This window comes from Rhinoderma darwinii, chromosome 4 (assembly GCF_050947455.1).
Source record: "Rhinoderma darwinii isolate aRhiDar2 chromosome 4, aRhiDar2.hap1, whole genome shotgun sequence".
Lineage (NCBI taxonomy): Eukaryota > Metazoa > Chordata > Amphibia > Anura > Rhinodermatidae > Rhinoderma > Rhinoderma darwinii.
The window spans coordinates 367,794,091-367,821,010 of record NC_134690.1 but is presented as its reverse complement, the minus strand read 5'-3'; the positions used below and the strand labels follow the sequence as shown (position 1 = coordinate 367,821,010).

The 26,920-nt window shown below is 38.6% G+C and overlaps 2 protein-coding genes across 2 annotated transcripts in view; one reads left to right on the top strand and one right to left on the bottom strand.

The window, feature by feature from the left end:
* MACROD2 (mono-ADP ribosylhydrolase 2) overlaps positions 1 to 26,920 on the bottom strand; it is a 1,597,693-nt gene that overhangs the window by 1,230,642 nt on the left and 340,131 nt on the right. The window lies entirely within an intron of this gene.
* FLRT3 (fibronectin leucine rich transmembrane protein 3) lies at positions 601 to 12,454 on the top strand. Its single transcript, XM_075863094.1, has 3 exons — positions 601 to 839; positions 7,514 to 8,205; positions 9,169 to 12,454. The coding sequence occupies exon 3, from the start codon at positions 9,196 to 9,198 to the stop codon at positions 11,152 to 11,154; it is 1,959 nt and encodes a 652-aa protein (XP_075719209.1). The 5' UTR covers positions 601 to 839; positions 7,514 to 8,205; positions 9,169 to 9,195; the 3' UTR covers positions 11,155 to 12,454.

Sequence of the window (26,920 nt, the reverse complement as noted above, 5' to 3'; positions counted from 1 at the left end):
ATGATCCTAAGGTGTATATAACCCTACAACACTGCCCATGTATATTAAAATCTATGGGGGAGGGGGTGAGATTTGGGGTGAAAGTCATTTTGACAGCTATCTAATATCTTGTGTGTATTCTCATATCTATGTATTGGGCTGTTGAATGTAATATTTAATTCTCTATTATCAGCCATTTCAGGCTGTGGAAAGGATGACTGTGTTGTTTTCACCGCTTACCAACAAAAAAGTCTAGTTCCCCACAATCACTACTTGATGTCACATATCTTTAGATCTGAAACCTCCAGAAACCTACCCACATACAGCTTTGTGCAGCTCTTTTTGTAAACTTTTCAATTTATTTAATGATTGGTTATTTTAATAGACAGACAGCTTCAGCAGCCAAAGAGTTAACAGCCAGCTCAGACTTTATAAGACAACACACAGAGAGAATGCCTTATTTCTTGTGACAGCTCAGCACTGTGTGTATTGCAGAGGAAGGTTTACATGCGCCCTCTAGTGGTTGTTATGTGCATGCAGTCTGCAGAGGAGGTTACCTCACTGGGGCAGGACTGGTAGAAGCCTCTCCCTCTGCATGACATCAGTCCACACTCAGCCACTGTGAGCTGCTGCTGGAAGTTCAGACTTTGAGGTAGGCACAGAGGACCTAACACTTCACAGTGCACAGGGAATGATGCTGCCTGATACAAGCTCACACAACTAGCTGCTGCCTGCCCTTTTATATGGTCATCCTACAGCCTGGAGAGCTTATATGTTTTATAGGACTACACTACAACTGGAATATTCCCTCCACAGATCTCTATTATTACTGGATTCTTTCTTCTGCACTGATCTTCCAGGTAAGACACAAATCACTGACTTCTCCAGCAATACTCAGCAGTTCTTCTCCTTCTCTATGTAGGATTTCATTTTGATACTACCATAGCCTCTTCTAGATTCTCAGTACTTTGTAAATAAGTTAATCTTTGTAATGTGTGCGATATGGAAATGAATGACAGATCAGGAGTACAAAATGCAAGGTAAAAGAGAATGTCAGCTCCTGCGCACAAGCTGCAGTTGCAGCAGAAGTTTCCTCCATCTGTAATGCAGGAATAAAGTCCAATGATCATAATTCTCATCCCAGAGCAGAGTTAGTAGGGACAGATATGTGGTATGTTCCCTACAATACTCGGGAAGAAAATCAATAATCCTGGATGTACATGAAAAGCAGAGCTCCAGCTCAGTAATACATGGAGGTTAGTTGTGGAGAAGCCAGCAGCAGACTTTGCAGAACATAAATGAACAGCTACACCTACATTTCAAAACCTGAATTGCTGTATGGAAAAAAAAAAAGAACCTAAAACCATGTCTTTCCGACCCAGCATTCCTTCAGGAATGAATCCCCTTTTATTTCTAAAACCCCCTCTCCTATTCTAGACATTAAACCCAAATTCACTGCCTGGACAAGTATGTGACCAGCATAGCAATGGGAGGACAGATAATGCCAAGCTTATGGGACTCGGTATTGTCTCTGCTGGGGAACCCCCACTGACAATAGGGAATTATGTTTTTAAAAAATGTAAAAAGCAGCAAGGAGAGGAGATCAGGGGAGATTAGCAAATTACTGGGTAGTGGTCTAGTTGTGACTCTTCATTTAATTGTATAGAGTCCTCTATGCTCATGTAGGGTAGCCTAGTTTATTATATTCTATATATAGTTGATATTTGTCAGGGGGTCCGACTACTGTGAGTGCGCACAAAAGCGAGAGCGCTGGACCTTTGTTTATGTCTGCTGAGCCCTGCGCTCTCTTTTCTGGCTTCTACCCATGGGCTGCAGCTGCTGACAGACCACAGTGTTAGTGAATAGGGCTCAAATTATACAAATAGGTCTCACCAAGAGCTGTACTCAGGAGCACTACTTACAGATCATACCGCTGCTTGGTTTACCCAGCCAAGGAGATTAATCCCTACAAATATATTCATTTGGCATTAGCCTCTAATCATGTTATTCCAATAATAATCTGCAGAAGGCTCAAGCTGCCAGTGTCCACCCTACCACTAATACCATTATATGTGTGCCCATAGAAAAGCTTTCATATACATATTATCATAGATGTTTACATAATATCTAAAATCTAGTAAACACAGATATGTATCCACTCATGTTATATAAACACATACATGTACATAAACACCCCTCCATAAATACCCATATACCAAGCACATCTATAATAAGCATTCCATACACAATCTCTCTACTTACCCTGTGTGTACTTACATACTACCACATTATTATATTTTACACTATCTACATTATAAATACAGTTTTCCCTCCTCCCATTTTGTACTTTGCACCCACGCAGTATTAAAGACTAGCAGTCAGTCCAGTTCTTCACTAGTTAACAGCATGCTAAATGTTTTCTCTATGCAGGCGTCATACTACTGATCATACACTGAGCACACCCTCTACATGTATACAATTGACCATGTCTTTATTGCAAAAACCCTGCCCCCCCCCCATATGAAAGAAAGGGGAATACATTTGGTCAGATTCTGTCTGCTGTCACACTTTGTTACTAGACTATTAATTATCTATTCCCTTGGTCTATTCTCCCTGTACAGCTCTGTCCAATCAGATAAACTCCAATTATTCTCGCCATCTAGCGCCTGCGGGTGTGCAGTCCTAAGTAACATTACTCTCCCGCAGGATGAAAAAACACAATTATCTGTTTAGGCTTAAGGCATAAAGAAAAAAAAAAATCTCAGTCTCGTATAAAGCCATTCTGTACTGCTTAACTGGGCAGTCATTTGCCTTTTTTTTTTTTACTCTATGCAGAAAATAATTACACGTATTTACATTTTATAAACCTTAAAGCCAATAGTACTAAATGTATAATAAAGCATATAAACCTATACATAATATATATATATATATATACACACAACCACTTACAAATAACATACCTATGTATAAATACATATATAAACCTATATGATTGTACTGTAAGAATATATATATATATAGTACTGTAAGGTTACTGCGAAGGGGTAAACAGATGGGTCCGGGGTCTGTATATGCTGTGACTTGTAGTCCCCCTAAGAGCCACATGTTGCCAATTTGTGTTGTAGTCTATGGGTCTAAAAGCTAAATGTGGCGAGATCACCGATGACGTTTATTTGTACTCCATAACCTAGAGCTACATAACAAAGTGAGTCATGGCAAGCGAAGTTATAAAAAGGGCAATGTCTTTTCAGCTTAGTGCTCTGTGCAATATTTTTGGTGTTCGCTGCATTGTGAGGAGTAATGACTAAATAAATACCATGGTTAATGAAATCAGCATGGCCATTAGGGTTTCACCGAGTCCTTCAAAAGAAGAACTTTTCCTTGCCCTCGTACACACCACTGTTCCACTCAACGGGAGACTTTGTTGCAATTAAAAGTTAGGACAGCCGGACAGAGGCAGCGAGTGTCTGACTTGTGGGTCTCGACAGAAAAAGGCATCTAACCGATAGTACCACCCCCCAGTGGGCATAAGCTCAGCTGGAAAGACTCTGGAGCAAGATTTTCAGCTCAAAAATGTTTTCTTTTCCAATTATTTTTTTTTTTTCCCTTTAACTCTGGGAACAAAGAGAAGTCAGTGCTCTGCTTCCTGGAAATACATGCAGGTTCTGAAAAATATGATACTTTACATCATGTACAAGACATTTTATAGCCATACATGTACAAATGCAGATAAAACGCAAATCAGGGCCTCGACATGAAACATTATTTTTTCTTTGTGTAACTTAAGGCTCTTCCACAATCTTTCCATTACAAGCCTTGTATAAATCAAAATACTAAAACTATCCAACATTATTAAAGCAGTGAGACCTGCATAATTGAGATTTCACATCGTATTTTACTGCAATGGTTACATTGTAACTTGTTGAATTCTAGAAGACACACGATAATTATTTTCAGAATTGACAGTTTCCAGTTGGTCTTTATTATACAATTATTTACAAATGACTTCATAATGAATCATAAAAATGTGATAGAGATAAAAACGTCCTGGGTGTTGAGGAACGTTGCTAATTTCCAGTCGGCAGTGTGAACACGTAGCCACTTGTCATGCCCTGGGGCGAAGTGTCAGGCATTTTTTAAACCCTTAACAGGTAGCACTCCAAAAACATCCTGCACTTGTGGGAACAATGACAACAATTATTTTACATGCTCCCTAAATGTAGTTGATTAAATCACCTTGACTACTGCGGATACTGAACCATATTCACATAGCAATCTCTGGAGATGGGTCATTGGTGATGGATTTGTAAGTAATTTCTACTGGGACCTGAATAGTAAGATTAGATAGGACATGTTTTTTATTAAAAATTTATTGAATGATGTAAAAACAGACAATTCTTGTGCACAGTCTTATGTTGCAGACAGCAGTGTCAAAAGAATCTGTAGGGAGTGATATTCCTACTCTTCATGTTTATACTTGTTCATGCAGTTATTTAGAGGGTCTCTTTTCTAAAAAGATTTCCCCTCAAAATGTTCTTGATCTTTTGATGTACTATATTCCTCATCATTGACTCATGCATGGTAACCCCTTCTATCCTTAATCTCTTTAGGTTAGGTTAAGCTTAAATACGGTCAGAATAGGTCTAGTTCTAGATTCCTAGTACTTGTTTTAGTTTAGATCCTTCAATTTGAGTAGGTTAAAACAGCATCAGACCCTCTAAGAGTCCTTCCTCTAGATATGGCCGTATAGTAGACTTTGAGCTTTGGATCTGAATATGTAGCCAAATCTTAAACAACTGAATGTAAAATAAAAGTGATTAGTAATAATTATTCCCAACGCCATTTAAGTAAAAATGATTTATGAATGGAACTCAATTTAGAGAACAGCTGCACCACATTTAATTTTCCAGGAGGCCTGGTCCAAGGACCTAAAATGTCTGGAATGTCTCCAAAAACCATAAAACATTTCAATGTTCTCGATTGAAATAAATGAAAATAATCTTCATTACATGACATGATGGAAGTGGCCATGAGCGATCCCATACTGTATATTGTATTATCCTTTAAGTCCCGGTGGTCTTTTCTCATGGTTGCTGGTAAATGAAAGGGAGAAGAACCTGTATGAAATCTGATGATCGTGGAAAATCTGACTGCTCCTGGCCAAGCCGTCATCAATTCCAAAAATGTGAAACACAAGAGAGCATGGCAGATACTTTCATGCTACAAAATGACGTGCAAATCCTTACATATATACAAACTATGTGCAAAGAACATAAAGCCCTTTTACCTACTGAAGTGAACAAGCTCAAAAAATAAACATTGTAGTTCCAGACCAGAAAAGCGGATAACCTTAAAGTCATGTCATTAAAAATATCAATCGTGCATTATTGTGTATACAGCCACACGACTCCCCATAGTCAGGCAGCGGCTTTGTGTGTGTACATACCAGGCTTTAAGCCGGTAGCAAAGCCATTGAAAAGAATAGGAACAAGCAGCCCACTCTTTTCCACCATGACCAGGCCTAGGTCATATTTGATGTATAATGACTCAAGGTCAATCAATGCACATACAAAAGAATTAAAGATGTGTTAGTCTGCCCATGGCAGGGGGATTGTCCGGGGCTCTGGATGTAACATCATGGCTAGCTATTGATATGCAAAACATATCATATCAAACAGAGTGGCAAACAGATGTGAAGGGGGCAATCTCGTTATAAGCCGCTGAACAATTTATTCCAATCTACTTTTTTCTAGCAGTCATTATTCTCCTCCAAGCTTTGCTTTTGTTTAGTGGATTTTTTTTTATGATTCTGTGTAGATTCTGTGTCGTTTTCTATACTTTTTGCAGCAAAAAAGGCCTCCAGTCACCATAGATCCTAATGAGATATCGGTTAAGTCCAGCACAGACCCTACTACAATAGAAGCATTAGACATTGGTTTGCATGACAATCAGGGTTAAAAAGACACAGTTTAACACTCAACATAAAAACACAAATACTATTATTCTGACGCCTCCAATGCCATTCATTTCCTCTTATCACGCATGCTAATTGCGGCTAATCCACACCTTTAAAGGAACTTTCTTTAACCTGACTTTTGCAATATTCGGTTTACAAGTGCTGTCAATGACCATATGGAGAAGAAATTTAAAGTAAAAACATGAAATGAACAGTCAGATCAAATAAATAGGTAGGAATATAAAATGGCCTCTTAATTAGGAGCAGGCAGAATGCAAAAGTCCTAAAAATACTTCATCGTTGATTGGCTGTTGCTCCGATTTACGTCATCACTGGTTAGAAAAATGTAACACCTGGTAATAATCAGGCAGACATGGACACAAACATAGTGGACTGTGGCAGATTAAGTGTTAAAGAGAGATTTCTATAGACAGTTAGACACTGTAACTACTGGTAGGTGTCAGGATCGTCCTCTAGCAGAGTCTCATCCTCACAAGTTACCACCGCTCTGGAGTCTGCATGCTCATTAAACCCTTCCATAGATACATAGTATAAATGGTGTCTTTAGAACTAACTGTTTAGGCCAGCGGCATCTTTCTGTAAGCAATATCCACAATCTCAGCTAGTTTAACCCTATATTAAAGATTAATCATGTGGAGATAAATTTATTTTATATAAAAGAGGGCTCCGGCATTTATTATTCAGCATATTGGCAGTGCGGAGCATTTTAATTCTGGAACAGATGCTCTGCTTGCTGGATGCCATGTAATTACGGAGTGGAGAAGCAAATTGCTACTACGGCATTCCTTAATTTCAGGGTCAAGTATTTCCAGCTTACTCAAATTCTTTTACTTGTCACTCTAAGCACCTTGGCAGGTTGACCCTTCCGTTTTATTGAAGAAAAAGAAAAGTAAAGGCTACAAATAGATTTACACAAATCAAAGACAAATAAAAATTTGTAGCGGATTATGCTGTGCTGTTAAAATAATGACAAATCTTGGTGGGTAAGAGACCTTCTGATCGTTCTAGTTATACCATTTGCTAGTGCTATACACACTGGGGGGCAGACAATATGTGATGTCGCTTTTGCCTAGTGACGTAAGCGGTATTCATTTTATATATACACCGTAAAAATAGTTAGGAAGCTGCATGTGCATCCTACAGTCCATGCACTAAAATATTTTATTATGTCAGCACAAGCTGAAACTGCCATCGTACTGGAATGGCTCCGGGTCTTGGTTATCTATTACACGTATAAAACTTGTGGACAGCAGGGGATTGTGCTTCGGTTTGTAATAGGAAAGGACAGGTGTCACCATTCGCTATAGTCATTTCTCCGCAGTTGGTTGATTGAAGCGGACTTCAATTACAGTTGCTCTTGGATGGATGCACTGGAATGGCTGATGTGAAATACTAGAAATCGTGGCAGAGTGTGGTACCATGACAGTGACCTCTGGGAACTTTGAGGTTTGGCCGTAGAGAAGAAAGTCAGCCTTGGCATATAATTCAATGTTGTGTTACGTTATGTCACATTTCACTCTCACTAATTGATCATTATTATTTCTCTCTCCCCAGAAACCGTGGACAAACCATATCTCATAAGGAACTTCAAGGAACTAGCACACATCATTTTTTTTATTGAAAATTACATCCGTTACAACTAACTCTTCCTGATATTTCTCTTGCACCAGTTTTTCTTTTTTTTTTCAACTGAGTTTTCAAGTTTGGCTTGGAAACAGTGGTGTTTTCACAACGGGTGTGAACCTTTTCGGGATGTGACTACTGTACAGAGCATTCATGGTTGATTCTGCACAGGAAAGACAAGAAGGAAAGCATGCACCTACTCTGAATACACTATTTATTCCAGGCTTAGCTTTATGAAAAGTGCCCATGGTGTGGAGTGCATTTTACTGGCGTTCCTGAGGAGCATTTATAAATGGAAAGTCAATTTCTGGCATGAAATTAAGCCAACCAAAGGGGATTATAAAGAAACTGTTAACCTGGCGTTGGAGGAAATATCACATGGTCACAGGAAACTGAAGCTAGTTAAACACACGATTTGGTGTCGGCAGTAAACGTTAGCTGTGATGAGGACAAGAGACGGTCCATTTCTGACCCTTCTTCCACAAGTTAGGATTGATTGAATAAACACTGTGAAAGAGGAACTGCTAAATGAGATAACCCAGACCTTTCTATTCTGGGAAGACAAGGCTTTCAAAAAGCTCTGCCCACGGGAGAATTCAAAGGAACATCCGCTCACACTTCAGGTAAGTCCTTGTCTAGTGTCTATAAGTGCTGATAATGCTGGGGGTGAAGATGTAGAGGGGACTCTCTGATATATATATATATATATATACTGTATACCTCATGATCCAAGATGTTCTTCAGACCCCTATGTGTTTGATGGATCTTCCCTTGTACTGCAACCCCCAACAGTGATAAGTTATCTTTCTATTTAACATCAGAAGGTACCTCTGGTATTTCATCTTCTCTCAAACAATTGGGTTTGCTCAGTGATATACAAGAAAAACTGTACCCTGACCAATTTTATAAAGATTTTTAAGATGCCACCTCCTTGGCTGCGTGATGCTTAGAGCTAACAAACCGGTGCAGCATGGCACTATTCAAAGGCAATATGGTCATAGCCCATTTAAACTAATAAAGAGGCCTAGAAAGGAGATAAACCGTGCAAATAAAAAAAATCTGCAATAAGGGCTTACTAATATCTATACCAAGGATAGGAAACCTGAAGTTCGGATTTGGTGACTTTATCCAAAAAATAAAATATATTAAACTTTATAGTTGCTGAAAAAGTATGGCCAGAGGCTATTTCTACTATAGTTGAATGTTGAGCATTTACCATATTTAGAGATTGTGTTTTTTTATGTAAGCTATGAAAAAAACCTAAGACTATATAATAATTCATATTTCTATTACCAATTGACTTTAGCTGCTTGCTTTGCAAATTATACAGTACACACAGTATAGCTTAACACTGCCCCCAATGGACAAGTTATAGATAGCAGCATTTAAATGCTAAGTTTTAGTCTCAAAAAGTCATTTAAAGAATCCTAAAAATAATATAAACTTATTTTCTTATTCTGAATCAGGAAACCATAACTCTGTACATTCTGTTTGTAATATATCAATATTTCCAGGCCTGCTACACAAACTACCAGTACCACAATTTAGACACTAATCCAGACCATGTATATTTTTCTTTCTTACAGATCAGCTACCTGAAGCTTTTATTCTTTATGACCATGAGTACTGAAACCTGGAACTTTCTTGTTGCTTGGACCCAATTATTGTTATTACTTCGAATGGCGCCACAGTATGTCAGTGCCAAACCTTGCCCTTCAGCATGCCGCTGTGATGGGGGCTTCATTTATTGCAATGATAGGGACTTGACATCTATTCCCTCGGGGATACCAGAGGATGCTACAACTCTATACCTTCAAAACAATCAGATAAACAATGCGGGGATACCGTCTGACTTGAGAGGTTTGGATAAAGTGGAGAGAATCTATCTATATCGGAACAGTCTAGATGAATTTCCAATTAACCTCCCAAAAAATGTTAAAGAATTGCACCTGCAGGAGAACAATATACGGACTATTACTTATGAGTCACTTTCACAGATTCCAGCTATCGAAGAGCTTCATCTCGATGATAATTCCGTGTCGGCAGTGAGCATTGAGGATGGTGCATTCAGAGACAACATCTATCTCCGACTTCTCTTCCTTTCAAGAAACCACCTAAGCACAATACCCTGGGGTCTGCCTCGCACGATTGAAGAGCTGCGTTTGGATGATAATCGCATTTCTACTATTGCGGAGATCTCTTTGCAAGACCTTACAAATCTAAAGCGTCTTGTTTTGGATGGAAATCTTTTAAACAATTATGGCCTTGGGGAAAGAGTCTTTATGAACTTGATTAATTTGACAGAGCTCTCATTAGTTCGAAATTCACTGACATCTCCTCCTGCAAACCTGCCAGGCACAAACCTAAGAAAGCTTTATCTTCAGGAGAACCACATGAACTATGTGCCACCTAACGCGTTTGCTGATCTAACCCAACTTTATCGGCTTGACATGTCAAGCAACAATCTGACATCTTTACCTCAGGGCATTTTTGATGACCTGGATAATTTGACACAGTTATTCCTACGTAATAATCCATGGTATTGTGGTTGTAAGATGAAATGGGTTCGTGACTGGCTGCAGTCTTTGCCTTCCAAAGTTAATGTCCGTGGACTGATGTGCCAGGCACCAGAACGTGTGAGAGGGATGACTATCAAAGACCTTAACAAAGAGCTATTTGATTGTAAGGACAGAATTAATACAAAGCCAGTGTATATTACAACAACAACAACTATGTTAAACACATTGCTTCCGGCACAGGGACAACGTCCAGTATCTGTGACCAAACAGCCAGAGATAAAGCCACCTGACCTCAACAAAATCTACAGAACCACTCCAATACCAGTCAGGAAAATTATCACTATTAATGTAAAATCTGTCACTGTTGAAACCATTCACATTTCTTGGAAAATTGCCTTACCAATGAAGTCACTAAGATTGAGCTGGCAATTGGGTCACAGTCCAGTTTTTGGGTCTATCACAGAAACAATCGTCACAGGTGACAGAACAGAATACCTGCTGACAGCTCTCGAGCCAGAGTCTCCATACCGTATATGTATGGTTCCCATGGAAACCGGAAATTTTTTCTTACTGGATGAAACTCCTGTGTGCATCGAAACAGAGACTGCTCCACTTAAAATGTACAACCCAACCACAACATTAAACCGAGAGCAGGAGAAGGAGCCTTACAAAAACTCAAACTTGCCGCTAGCAGCTATCATAGGTGGTGCTGTGGCGCTGGTGGCAATTACGCTCCTTGCATTGGTTTGCTGGTATGTTCATCGGAATGGTTCCCTCTTTTCCAGGAACTGTGCCTACAGCAAGGGCCGTAGAAGAAAAGATGATTATGCAGAGGCGGGGACTAAAAAGGACAACTCCATTTTAGAAATCAGGGAGACCTCTTTTCAGATGATACCAATAAATAATGAACCCATGTCCAAGGAGGAATTTATTTTGCACACTATATTTCCATCCAATGGAGTAAGCTTGTATAAAACCAGTCACAGTGAAAGCAGCAGTAACAGGAGCTACAGAGACAGTGGTATACCAGATTCTGACCATTCACATTCATGATGCTTAAGGGCACAAAACTTTTTATAGGAACTTTAATATGTGAATGGTTTTCACTGTTCTCCTGAAAAACACTGGATTATTAAAAACACAAAAACATTTGAAGGAGCAATGTACTGTACATTTGCCATATAATTTATATTTAAGAACTTTTTATTAAAAGTTTAAAAATTTCAGGTTGCTGCTACGATTAAACGTAGTTTGTCACCTGACCACAATTCTCTATTTTAGTATTTTTTGTAATTTGTACTGTATTTTCCTTGCTAATATTGAAGTTACAGACCATTTAACTCTTTTTTTGTGTTCTACTGAGTAAAAAATGACTTGTTGACTGTGAAAGTGAATTTCTTTGATGTGTTGAACAATCAGGATTTTTTTTCTCATTTTTCTCCAGATCTTTGTAGTATAAGCACAGGCCGTTTTTGCATTTCATTTTAAACATGGTATAAATAAGATGTAGCTACAAAAAAACAATATTTAAAAAATTTAACAGTATTGTTGGGTCTGTAATAAAAATGTACACGACGTTATTCAATAAACAGAAACAAAATCCAATGTGTGTAGTAATGGGCATTACCCTTGTTTCAAAAGAACCACAAGTTCCACACACAGAACTCTAGAACGTTATGTTTGACTTAAATGTTTACCCATGCATGCTGGGTATTAGCTAGATCATAGAGGTCAGTAAAACACAGAATTAAATGTTTTTTTTTAAATATACATTATTTCAATTGAAGTATTTTATATAGGACAGACTATGTCATTCTAGTATTTTTAGACACAAGATCATTTTCAAAAAATTCCACCCACCCATGGAGCATTATTATATGGGGTTAAAAACAACATATTAAGTACATATACCTCTTCCACAAAGCAAGAAAACCAATTGATATTGCCTGTCAAAATATTTATTATATTTAAAAAAAATCAGCTAAACTATTACCCATTACTCCCCTCCAAAAAGTATTTTTTATGGACCATTTTGTGTTACTGCCAACCAGTTGCTCCTAGTGCCCATTACTACATCATTACATGTTGTTTTATAAATATGTACCATGTTATTTTGCATTTCTGTTAATTTAATATTTAAAACAAGATACATATTTGTTGCCATATCCTCCCCTTCTGATTTTATTTTTTCAAATAAATTCCAAAGTGCGTTGTATGCTCTTTGGCCAGTATTGTATGTGCCTTGATCCAATGCTACACATATTCTGCATTCTTTTCTTTTTTTTTTCAAATTTTTTTTTTTTTTTGGACAGTGACAATTTTTCATACTTGCGAACTATGAAAAATATTGATCTTATCTCTGAATAAAATGAAGAAAAACCTAAACTTGTGATTTGGTTTATAAAGAGTACCTAAATATGATCCATGTACGTCTAAAACATGACTACATTTGCAAACCATTATTAGGAAACCTAATCAGCAGCAATTATTTGCAGGCTTGTATTGCGTCTTTGTTCAGTGAAGTCCTATCATTTTGTATCTGTAATTTTCACCATTGGGATATCAAAAGTATTAAGTGTCATGAAACCCTAGAATTGCAAACATAGCAGCAGAAGGCAAGCGAGGCACAAAATAAGTCCCCACAGGTCAAGTAAGCACCCAACTGTCTAAACATCACTTATGAGCAAGCATCAGTACTTAGTTTGTCTGGTTAAAGCAGATGAAGATTGACTGCCCTAAGAAATTGCCCTAATTTATGGTTCTTAAGAGAGACCATTCTTTTCTTCCTTGAAGAGTGGACGGAGGGGGTTGTGAAAATGATGTTGACATAACTTTAGTATGAATTTCCTGTTATGTTATGGATTACCACCATTGGCGTTTGGCAACTTGCCATATATCGAAGAACCAAAACAGAAATGGCTTTTGATAAGCCTAGGCTAGTAACATTTATTCAGCTTTTACATATATAAATATTTTACTTATGTTTGGAATTAACGTACGTAGAGGTTTTTAGGAGTGGTTGGTCGTTAAATACGCTTTTAATTTATGGGCTACGGCACTATAGATTTGATGGTAATCTTGTTATGTGTGTTCGCTTATTTTAATATCATTGAAAACAGATATTCTAAGGAAGTAGAAAATGTTTAGAAGATGCTTTAAGAGTGTATAGTCTTGCAATGTTTTTTTAATTTTTATTTTTTTGCTTCGTGTTTCTGTATTGCTCCACGTTGACCACCAAAGTAAAGCAATATTGACTGACATTTGCTACTTCATTGACAATAAAGCCTCCACTGAACTTTTGCCAGTAGTACAAAACTTCTAGCCCTATGCCACACAGTTCCATTCTTTTTATTTTCCCATTCTTATCCCTATTTTCAGCACCTGTCCTCCATTGGAATAACCAGACCGATGTCCACGCATGGTTGACTGCACAAAAAAACAACTATCAGTGACCACATCTATTGTTTTTATTATATGTAAAAACATTGTGGTCAGCAATAATCTAAGTCACTAACCGCTTAGGAAGACGGGGCCATCAGAAAATGATGAAATAACATTATGTGGATTACAAATCTTTTCTATAATCGAATATGTATTTTATGATGTTTAATCCTAAGAATCATTGCCTGTTTGCATAATTTAGTGACAAAATCGTCCACAATTTATATGCTCTATGCAAAATGTATTAGCACAATAACATTATAAATAAAAATATGAACACATTGGGGCAGATTTATTTAGTCTGAGATTTCATACGCCAGTCTAAAAAAAAAGTGCGTTAGATTGAATTGCGCGAAATTTATGAAAAACGCACTCAATAAATTTGTTCCGTCCTAAAGTCAGACAATGAAATCTACGTCAGCTACAAGATTACTGCCAAAATTTGTGCCATTTTCTCTCTTTAGTATTAATGTCGCCCACTTTTCTTGGCACTTTTCAAAACTGACGAGTGTTGAGAAAAGTCCCTAATTTTTGTGCAAATATGACATGCACCCCGATTTGTGACTTTAAGACACAAGACAGGCGCAAAGCTAGTGAGAAATTCGCCCCATTGTCCTAGTTACCTACAGCAACCAAACACTTCTTATTTTATTTCCAAACTGCTTAGTTCAAGGAAACAGACTGGTTGCTATGAGTTTTGATACATGAGGCCCGTTATGCCCATATTTTTTAGATTATGAGTAATAAATCAGATTGCATTGTGGCAGAAAGAGACATCGATAGTAAAAAGAATGGTAAATGAATAAATTCCTAATAATAATAAAATTACTTTTATCCTCTACATCCGAACAGGTAAAAGGGTTTACGCCAGCTTAATAAAGTATCTCCAAAAAAAGCACCTTTACTGGAGTGAAAGTCTTTTTTTGTTTTTACTTTTTATTTAGAATTTGGGTAAAGGGGCATCAACATTGGTGGCATATTGCTCGAAGCTGCATGGTTGGTTCCGTTAAGTCAATCGCTTACCATGCTGCCATCCGGAAAAAAACGAACGGAACCAAAAGAAGCCGAAATACCATGGCTCTTACCGAACACCGCTGCCTCTGATCTATGGGTTTCACACCAGTCGTGCGCCTCGCAATCAGACATTGGCGGCATCTCATCGCTATATTCGACCAATGTCTATGCTAAGACAACCACTTTTATTATACAGCAACAATGACATATGGGTAATAAGCATCATGTGACGTAGGTCACACAATATGCCCTTGGTCATTTGTTGTCACGTTGGAGCTTATGTCATCTGAGAGACTCATTAGCAGTCATTTGCAAGAACAGTATATATGGATGGTCTGTGTATAACATAAGCCAAACTAGTGCTTAGAAATATTTGAGTGCTTATCTCTTTTATTGCCAGACATTAGGAACTACAGGAAAACCAATAGTATTCCATTTTAATTTACTGTATTCCAAATATGAGAGTGATTGTTGCTTTACTGCACCGTTTATGGTGTTGGCTACGAGCTAAGTACTTGCCTTGTGGTTTTGTTGTTGCTTTTTTCCTAAGAACTATTGAGTACAATTTCTTTACTGCCTCATCCATTAGTAAATGTTTAATGGCATTTTAGTCTACTACAATACAATAAACTCTGATAGATCTGCACTTAAATTAAATTACCTGTGTACTAAATAAAGATAATCACAAAAGGAACACCAACTCATTTTCTTTCAGATACTACATATCGTGCTATCACCCAAGGTGTGGATTGCAACATTGGCCCCCAAAGCATGCATGCCCCCTCCCCCCTAATCTGTATAAAGCATAGTCTGAGTGTGTATATAATCTATGTATTATACGTTTATAGTATTAATTTGTATAACTCTGTATATCCAGATTTCATCACTGTGCAGGTAGCATGATAACTTTTTATCCGTGCATTGGCACTACAGTTAAAGGCACTATTCCATCTAAGCTGTGCACGATTAGAAAAATATGGCTGCTTTCTTCCAAAACAGTGCCACACTTGTCCACAGGATACATGTGGCAGTGCAGCTCAGCTCCAATAGAGTGAAGCTGCAATATCAGACAAACACCATGGACAGGTGTAGGGTTATTTTTGGAATAAAGCAGCCATGTTTTTCTAATCCTGGAAAACGTTTTACGAAATCCACACTCTATAGTAGAGCGGTTATTGGGCTTGTTGACCCTATTAAAATGTTGTTTTAACTCTTTCCTTTCTAGAGTTTTTACAGCTGAAAGATTACACCTGCTCATAGGGGCCTGGTTTTAACTGCTCCATGGAGAAAATACCTTGGTACATACGGAGTCCGATGGACCATGCCTTGTCAGATTTGTACAGAGTCCGACAAAGAACCTCAGTATGCCTCTAGATGAAATCGGAGGCATATGATGATAGTGTAGAGGCCTCATGCACCTCTATTACGGCTCCATACAAAAAAAAGGTGTAATGCGGACAGTAAATTAGGCCTGGTAAAAAGGACTCTCTTTAATTTATCAATAACAGCTATGGTTTCAAGGATTTAAATGATATTATTCCTCAGTTTAATGAAAATGTATCAAGTCATTTCCATGCAGTATTATGACCACAGCCGATGTTATAGACAATGCTGGAGTGACAGATAGGAACAGTTGCTCTATGAATCAATAATCTCTGTGACAACAGCATTTTGCCGACACATCAGATTTAGACGTGTGCAGTAAACATGCTGCGGGTGATCTGCATCCTATCTGAGGAGAGACACTTAGATAATTCATGATTTACTCAGTCACACACACAAGGGCTGGAATTCCCAGTAACATCCAAGAGGAAGCGATCTCTAGCTATTTAAAGGAACACTAAATGAGAAGTGAGCAGAAACTATAAGTGAAGCTTATGGTGTGACCTGCTAATATTTACATTTCTGGTGGTTCTCAGTACTGGAGGATTGTGAGATAAAGTGATCATGCGGGAGATATTTCTCTGTACTTCTCATCTCTAATCCCATTGGGAAACACTACACTCAGCCGATCCTTGGTCCAAAAACAGCTGCTCTTAGAAATCAATTGGTATTACTTAAAGCGGTTTTCCAGGGATACTGTTTTCTTCCAGAAGCGCAGCGCACGAGCGCTGAGGCGTTTCATTAGTGGGGAAAAAAATGGGGCGGGCATTGAGGCGTAACCAAACAATTCAATGGGGCGGGCATTGAGGAGAATGAGGACCAATAGGATGCCTCAAACCTTGAGTGTAGGTCAGAAGTCTCGGGTTTGAGGCATCCTATTGGTCCACAGTCTCCTCAATGTCCGCTCTGTTCATTCTTTGCTTCTACTTCACTACCAGCACTATTTTCTTTGCGTGCAATACTGTAAATTACTGGAAAATAGCAATCGAAAATTTCTAGAGTTTTGATCTGTTGCTGAAACTTTAGAGTAAGATTACCTTATTATTGCGTAATCAGAGGCATAGATAAGTGGGTGCAGAAGTGCCCTCATACAGATTTTGCATTATGGCACAGGAGCTTCAAATTCTGACTTTGTGAGTAAAACAACAAACTTCTTGGTAAACCTCATGCAAAATTAGAAGCCTAAATTGGTGCAAGCAGACATACAGTATGTGTTATATAAGTAACAGATATAGAACCCTTTCCCGTACAATTGTTAGATTTTTATTTTTTTTGTAGTACATTGACAAATATATAAAAAAAAAAAAAGAATCTGATCTTTCGGCATTGCCATATTTCAAATAGTGGGGCGCTACTATATTATTTGGCAGACTTATTTCACTTCTTGCACGTTTTCTGGCTCAAATCTTATTATTATTATTTACCCGTTACTTAAACATATGTGAATTAGAATGCCTTTAAGAACAAGTCTTTCTTATTGCTAAAAACACTTTTTATAACTTTATGCTTTGTTCGCTTCCTTTTGGCTTCTACTTTATGCACACATTTCCCATACAAAATACTTGCCTTGTGACTCCTTTCACCTCTATTCAAAATGCACAGGGAACAACTTTCAAACAAATTATATTGTTCGTATGTATTGTCTCGCTTTGCACCATACCAATTGGAAAGTGGTAGTGAAAATGGAGTCGTACAGATGCAAGCCTCTGGCACTCCAGCGGTAAGACAATCACGCTTTATCATGGATATCAAAAAATAACAAGACAAGAGTGTACATAAAAAGCAAACTTTGACATTCGACTGACGTTAGACCTTTACAACCTGTATCTCTAGGTTTGCTGTGATGCCATTTCTTCTAATTGACGGGCAAAAAACCTGAAAATGTTAACAATTTGAAAAAGCAAAATAATGTTCGCCAAGAGCTAAAAAGCTTGCATCTGTAGATTTTATCACTAATTTAAATATAGAATTATTCAACATAAAAAGTAAATAATCTTGTGAATATATTGAATTATTTATCTTGTAAGAATTATGAGTTACAGCCTCTACTTAGAGCGATATTTACATTTCTACAGGCTTCATAGCTGAAATCCCCTTTGTGCCAGGTACTGCACAGTAACCTGATGCAGTAAACTATCCCACTACATTATAGGAGCTCAGTTAAGCTTGGAAGTGTCTGTTGACAAGCTTGCTGTTTGTTTCCAACAACAACCAGCAGAATTATGACTGCAGCTCTGGGCTTCAAAGGGAGTCTGTCAGTAGATCTTACACTACCAATCGGATGACGCCGCTAGGTAGCTTTTGGGTAACGGATTAGGCAAATACCTGTGTTTTTGCAGTTACTGCTTGCATTAGTAGAAAAAAAAACAACTTATTTTGCCATTTCTTCCGAGCCAGAAAGAGTCAGGCATCTAGAGCTCTCACCCCTGCGTTGAATCAACTGCATAACAGGGGGCAGGGGTTGAAAGCTAGATGCCGGACTCTTCCTGGTACGGTGGGCACGGCATGCGTCAGAATATAACATTTAGGACATTGGGAAAACCCAAATACAGGCAGTTAGGCCTCATGCACACGGGCGTAAAAATCTCCGTAATTACGGACCCACCCGTTTCTATTGGCCGCGGACACCTTTCCGTATCGCTACTGATAGGTGTCCGTGCCGTAGAACAGTGCCGGGAATTATGACGCATGTCCTACTTTTAGTTTTTACGGGCGGTGCTCCCATACTCTGTATGGGAGCACAGCCTGAAAATGCGGCCAGTGGCCGTCGGTTATGCTTACAATCGTGGGCTGTGATGCATGAGGGCTTACTCCGAATCAGTGCAAAATGACAAGTAACGTGGTGTAAAGGTAAAACCTATATTCACAATAGATATATGTGTTCCATTTATAATGGAGCCATGACAGCTATGCTGGATCCATTTCTGAACAGATACAAATCCAGACGGACTCCATTGCATTTAAATGGGCTCCGTCAGATTTCTGGTATTTTTGACAGCAAGAATAGCGCTGCAAACTGCACTATTCTTGCCGTCACAAATAATGTAAACCCGAAAAACTAGCATCACTGCCAGTGTGAACAGAGTCTAAAATAGATAATCTAAACATTTGTTAGGGAGTTGTATAAAGAGCAATTCACGAATATATGTTTGTTATCAGAATGACTGTGTAAAGGATCTGCCAGACACATCTTCTGTGTCGACGCCCATGGGTAATCAGTCTGCACCTGCTCCAATGTCTGTGAGACTGACTCCATCTTCCACCACTCAGGATGGCAGGCTTAGGAGTGGGAGAGCCTATCACAGCCTGGCCAGATGGAGCTAGCTCCCGCCCACTGTATTTATACCTGCCTTTCCTGTTCCTCCTTTGCCTGTGATTCTGCTCTGCTTGTTTCCTGGCTCTGCTGCTGCTGCTTGAACTACTGATCCTCTGCTTGTTATTGACCTTGGCTTACTGTCCACTCTCCTTCTCAGCGTTTTGTACCTCGTGCACTACTGGTTTGACTCGGCTCGTTCACTACTCTCGTTGCTCACGGTGTCTCCGTGGGCAGCTGCCCCGTTTCCCTAGCTTCTGTGTACCCTTGTCTGTTTGTCTGTCATGCACTTACTGAGCGTAGGGACCGTCGCCCACTTGTACCCCGTCGCCTAGGACGGGTCGTTGCAAGTAGGCAGGGACTGAGTGGCGGGTAGATTAGTGCTCACCTGTCTGTCTACCTACCCCGTCATTACAGACTGCTTTTACAAATCGGGATAGTGTAAACCAGACATTATCCTGCAAATCTGTACAGAGAATATAAGCAAAATGTGCAGTAACCTATATTCTATGAAGTTTCAGACAAATATACAATACATTATAGAAATGGTGTTTATCTAATTCGCTAATACACAAGTGTCTTTTCTTCTTCTAAGAATAGATAACATTTAGCTCCAGACTTCTGCTTTCACAACCGACTATTCAGGCAGACAGTACAGACAGTTCAGTAGAGGTCATGTGTGCATATATTTTCCAAATATTTTGCAATTCAATCATATTTTTGGAAGATAAGACTGTTGGTTTGAAACCACATACAATGACATATCAAGCGAATTACCTGCCATTATTAAACATATTGACGAGTTGGGTTGTTGCTGCTCCTGCAATTCCCGAATATCTTCATGTAAGTTCACCAAGGGCAATTTTTTTTTTTTTCAAACAAGAAAAATGTTTACCAGAACTTTGACTTAAAAAAAAGTAATTTGTACCCATTAAATCTCCTTTCTGCACAGGACTACAGTGGGAAGAATTTTTTCAAAGCTTTTCCAAAACAATGAATGAATCACGGGGACAGCGTAGAACACGCTGTATATAAAATAGATGATCAGCTTTTCATTACAAGCTTTTAGCAACGGGTATCTTCATTACGTAAAAAACCTCAAGTTTCGGACCAAAATTCCAGCAACTGATCCTTTGACACAAATGCTTTATCTGTAAAGTGTATGTTCTAATCAGAATATTTCATGACAGCGCCAAGCATGAAGGAAATTCTAATCGCTAATATCAACATTTAAACACATTGTACTAGGAATAGACGTGAGCCAGACACAGAGCTAGAAGTTTGTACTGTAATCTTCTTACAGGAAGAAGCAAAGAAATGCAAAGTGGCTGTGATTGATAAGTGTTTTCAAGAAATGAAATGTGTTTCAGCACCAGAGTAAGTTAATGAAAATGACCTGCACGGAAAGGATTAGCAATAAGAAATCAGAAAGAAAAAACGTAAAAAAATAAATAAAGGAAAGGCTCCTGCCACAATCGCTCACAGTCCGCGCCTTTTTCAGAACCAAGGCAAGGTTATGGAAAAGTGAGCAGCACGACATCCTCCAGTACAGCAGAGGTGGAATACACCATTGCCATTCACTCTTTGATGAACCGGCATTATGGCAAGTGGCACACATTCAAAGTGAAGCCCCACTGTAGACAATACATTGGGGAAAAATTAGAAATATTAATTTTCCAGTATTAGGCTTTTATTAGAGTCGTTCCTTTCAGCCATGGGAGTTTATCATGATTGTCCTGCAAACCCAGTAGCAGAATACAGGCTCTGTTAATGGATTTTGGACTACAGGCTGTAGTTAAAGCGCTCCTCCAGTTTTTTTGTTTTTTTGATTGTGTCGCGTGTTCTTTTTGATAGGGTTCAAGTGCAAAGCTATGAAGTGTGTTGGATTAGACAGTGGATATAAATACCTATATTGCCGAATGTCTGTATACTGTTGCTGACGGTACCTAAGGATATCTGCTGAGTACATAGCCAGCGCCATGATACAGCGGCCAGCCGCTATCAGCACCACTAGCGCTCGTCAATTCAGTTGCCCAGCACGGCTCAGTGCCTGATGAAGGTCACCTAGACCGAAACGTCGCACTCTGCCACTGGCATTAGAAACAAAATAAAAAATACCTTTTTTTCTATATTGGTGTGCCGGATACTCTTTTATATTTATGTTTGGGTTGGGCCCCTATCCGTGCAAAACCTCACCCTTCCACGTATCTGGTGCTATCTGAACCTTTACACACACATACATAGAGGACAGATTGCTATCTGTTACCACTTCCTACCATTATTAACTAGGATTTTTTTTCCAGTATTACTGTTTTATATGTTTTAGTTCCTCTTTTATAAGCATTATATGTTGTGAAAAAAACCTTTTCAAAAGAAAAATAAACCATTATTATTAAAAAAAAAAGAAAAAGCAGGGTCGTGTAGTCGGGGTCAGATTTGGTTCGAGTCGAAGTCAGACTCAGACTCCAGCTTCAAAACAAGAATATTAAATTTTATTTATTTATTAATTACATGGCTTGTTACATATTCACTTTCATAGGAATTTAGAAAAGTGTGTAATATTAATCATATAATATATGTTATGTTCTATCAATCTAAAGCCCCTTTTTATATATTAAAAAAAAAACAAACAGCGATGACGAGAACGTTCTAGTATTGTTAAAAAAAAAAAATATCCGCAGCACTCGCTTGCACAGGAACTTCCCATTTCAAAGGCAGCTGGATGCAAATTCTTTATCCGGAAATCCCATCCAGATATTCTGTAATTGACAAAATACTCTTAAGACCGCATCCATCATGGCAAAATCGTAGGTGTTTATTCACACATCCCAATAATACAAAAGCTACGTTTCGACCCCAAGAAAGCTTGAGAAAGACTCAGGCACGGTCGAAATGTAGCTTTTGTATTATTGGGATGTGTGAATAAACACCTACAATTTTGTCATGATGGATGCGGTCTTCGAGAAAGTTCTAGTATTGGTAGAAAATTGTTCATCACCTCTCCTTTGTTCTCTCCTCTCCCTTAGACAAAGTATCTTCACAATAGAACATTTTAACCCCTAGTTAAAATGTCCGAATCCGTGCTGCACATGCTCCGTAGTGAACTCCCTTCTCTGAAAACGAGGAAGTTCACTACTAGATGAAGGGCTGTTTTAACACTTTGGTGGGCCCAGTGTAAAAGTTTCAGGAGTGGGCCCCCTCCTCCTGAACAGACTGGAACGCTGAGGGTTAATACTGTTTTCGTTCCCAATTGAATGAGGCTGCACTGAAGACTTGACTTTCAAGCACAGATGAAGTTTTTCTAAACTAAAGAGCTTGGTTAGGTGGTGAATGTTTTTTTTAAAAAAAACAAAAAAGTATTACTCCACCTTTGCTTAAAAGCAGTTGCAGTGTAAAGGAGCCTCTTGGTGCTGCTGAATTAAAGAAAGCTGAACATAGACAGGGATTTACTCATATTTTTACTGAACATCCTGCAAATTCAGCTGGTTGATATGAGAATGTACAGCCCCTTAAACTCAGACTCAGGGGGCTGTACAGCCAGGACTCATCGTATACACTCGTTTTGAGCTTCGTTCACACTTCATGGAATTTGCTGCAGATTTTCTGTCCCGATATGGGGGCAGAAAATCCAAAGCAGAATACAGTAGCAGCAGCAAAGGGGATTTTAACAAATCTAATCCCCAATCTGCAGGTTTTTAAATCTGAAGCATGTCAATTTCAGCAACAGGATGGCTCACAGAATTTTCCCACAATGAGTTCAATAGGGAAATCAAAATCCAGCAGCAAGTATCAATGTCAAAATTTGTTAGTCCCCCCCCCCACAAAAAAAAAACCAAAAACCTCACAATTTTCTAAAAGTTTAAAATAAAAAAAAATACAAGCTAAGTATAGTCTCTTTTTTTTTTTTAATCTCTACTGTTTTCCGCATAGAAAAATTCGCTAGAAAATCTTCACCAAAATAAGTTTGATTTGTTGCAGATTTTCTGGCCGATCTCCCTGCGGATTTAGGGCTGGATTTGTTGCGAAAAAAAACCAACAACCCATGTGGATGTACCCTAACCCTTTCATGATAAAATGCATTTTAAGAGCTCATTTATACTGGAATACATGGAACATATGGGAAACGTCTGTATTGGGGATGCAATCCTATTTATTTTTTTAACCTAGGGAACACAGAACTTTTGAATGGGATGTAAGAAAATTCATAGACACATTTTCATTAAACACGGAAATATTATAGGCAGAATAGAAACAGCCAAATATTAACTAAAATGAACATTTACTAATAAATAGAACAAATAAAATCCAAAAAGTTAAATAAAGTTACACTCCTCCACTCCAAAATGAACAAAAATGAGTTTTCTGGCAAGGTTTCCACTGAACGGCATCCAAATTTATGTTCTATGTATAACTTTCTGCACGTGCAAATGATTACTATTGAAAATACAAGTCTTTGTACCAAGGCTAAGCCTTCTGCCTTTCACTGCATTCTCCTGTAACCTCATAATCACGGTGCAAGTAGGACGGATTAAGCTGCACACAACACCCCACTGACAGTATGCTGCTAGTAAATGAGAAAATAAGGTCCGTCAGGGCAGCTGCCTAGATGTCATGAAGAGGATCATTTACAAGAGACTTTATAATATCCCAGTGACAAATTATTTGCCAGAGCCGGGTCAATGGCCTACATCTGAATACATCTCAGCAGTGAATACACTGAAGGAGGTCATCAAGGTACAGTGACCCACAATCCTTTGAGACTGGCCGTGCATCTTAGGTTTTTACAGCTGTAACCGGGTCAAATGGCCAGGATGAGCTTTCAAAACAGGGATCGAAAGTTAATTCTCCATATAATCAGGAATGACCCGCAGAACTGCATTGACTTGATCAATCACAGTTAGGCCTTGCTCACACAGAATTTTGAGACAGATGATTTTTTCTGCCTGTCAAAAATCTCCTTTAGGAATTTTGAATTGCCAGCTTTGTTTGACACATTTTCCCTGCTTTTTATTGCAGCATTTATTGCCCGCGGCCAGTAAATATAGTGCAAAAACTGTGGGCAAAAAATGGCGCAAAACAAATGCTCCAAACGAGAGCAGCAGGTATTTTCTGCCTCCCATCGATTCCAACGGGAGGTCAGGAGCGGAGACTGCTCGATGAAAGAACATACCGCTTTTTTTTAAATTTTCCGCGAAAGCCAAATGCTGCCCGGGAAAAACACAAAACGCCTCTGCCTCTCATTGAAATCAATGGGGGGTGATTTAGGGCATTTATTTGATTCTGATGCGGTTTCCGCGTCAAAATCAGTGCCAAGAAACGGGGTGAACTGACCCTTATGATTGAAAAGTATCAACAGAAAACAAAAAACGAAGTGTCAAATTCAAGATCAACAGGATCAGCATTGGTTACTTCATGTGCCTTCATCTGCAATTACACCCTAATAATTTAATATTAATACATATATGTTAGCTCAAAACATTCCTAAACATGTAGTGAAAGGGGTTTTCCTGTACGAGAGACTCTTACGTGGCAATTGTGTGATCCGATTACCGGTTTGCAGGATAGAAGAAGTGTGATTTGCGTCAGACTAATTGTCAAAATGGAAGGTAAGATTTTCTCTTTGATATTCCACCACATCCGTCACTTAAATCTTGCAAACTTTTTTTTGGGGTATTTTTTTTTTTTATTCTTTTGTTTTTTAGTTTTAATAAAATCAGCGCTAGAAACAGCTGATCATAAGACAGCGCTTTTATACACATAGTATGTTCACACGCACAAGTAAAAACGACTAAAAATTACAGAGCTGTTTTCAGGGAAACCGGCCTCTGATTTTCAACCGTTTTTGAAGCCATTTTTCTACTGACACTATGAAAAACAGCTCCTAAAACGACTCAAGAAGTGACATCCTCCTTTTTAAAAAAAACACGCCCCGTCTGAACACATCGCCGTTTTTCCCTATTGAATTCAATGGGCAGGTGTTTGTAGGCATTCAGCTACCGTTTTTTCAGGCGTATTTTGAGGCATTTATGCCCAGAAATACGTCTAAAAACTCTGTGCGTGAACATACTCTTAGGGTATGTCCACTAGTACCATTTTGAAGGTTTTGATGCAGATTTGCCATTGCAGATTGGCTGAAAAATAAATAAATAAATAAATAAATATAAATATATATATATATATATATATATATATATATATATATATATATGTATATATATATTCCCCTAACAATCTCCTGCTGCTTTCCTGGTAAAGATAGCCTGTTCTCCCACCACCTGCAGCGATGACGTGTCATCATATTTGACTGCAGCAACGGTCACGTGTCTACATGACACTATCACTCGAGGCCAGAATACAGGGACCGGCAGGCGACCCAGCTAGCTTTAGTCTGAAACAAATATGAAACCATCTCATCCACTTTGTTGATCTTTTAATATGCAGGGCATTTTCCATCCGCATATCCGGCTACGTGTGCAGGGGCGCCTTAGGCAGCGCTCGATACGCTGCGTAAAAATCACTCAGTGTATCCGTCCTGGAACCCGCAGTACATTCCGTTCTGAAAAACCACACCGCATTGTGGTGCGGTTTTTTGGCTGGAATCTCCGCTGCGGAAAAGAAACAAAAAAAACATTCATACTTCCCCCTTCCCTCTCTTCTGTGCATAGTCCGGCCTCCTAAGACGACATTGCAGGCCATGTGACCGCTGTAGCTTGTGATTGGCTGCAGCAGTCACATAGGCTGGAACGTCATTTTTTTACTTTGTTGCGATTTTTGCGGCGGAAATGCTGCGATTCCGTTGCAACACTTGGCTTTCTGTTGCGGGTTTTGTATCCCCATTGAATGCAATGGGGAAAACCTGCAACAGAAAAGCAACCCAAACACAGCATAAATTTACATGATGCAAATTTAAATTCCGCACTGCAGGTCAATTTATTAACGTTTACAATGCATTTTTCCTGCAGCCTGGGTATGAGATTTTCGAAGTCTCATTCGCTTTGCTGCTACTATAAATGCTGCGGAATTTCTGCATAGAATTCCATTGCGGAAATTCTGCAGCGTTTACGCTACGTGGGAACCCGGCCTTAGGGTGGGATTCTGTTGTAGATTTTGCTGCAGATTTGCAGCGGATTTAAACCCTTGCATTGCAAAGTAAAAAATCCACAATGGAAATCCACGACAATTAAAACGAAAAAAAAATGGGCATGATGCAAATTTGTACCATTTTCTGCTACATGTGGATAGGGTTTTGAAATGTATTGTACTGTAATGTTGATGGATTTTTATTGCAGTATCTGTACCGTAAATCTGCAACAAATTTGCCGTGTCTGACCATGGCCTAAACTAAACGGGCACCTTTGTCAGGTGGAATTTTCTGGATTGTTTTCAGCCTCAGTAAATCAAAACCTTTTTATTTATATCCTGACAGCAGGCAAAGATGTTAAAAACAGAGTGGAATGGAAACACAAATTAAAATAGAATGTTGTATGCATTTTCGTTATACATTTGTGATTGTGATAATACCAATATATAACGGAGTTACACATTATTAGAAATTGCAACAATGTTTCAATATTGGAACATTTTCGCCCATGCATACAGTATAGTATAGTAGTAGTAGGGAAGATTTGACAGTTTTTACAATGTTGGATATAGGTTAGTAACATTGTT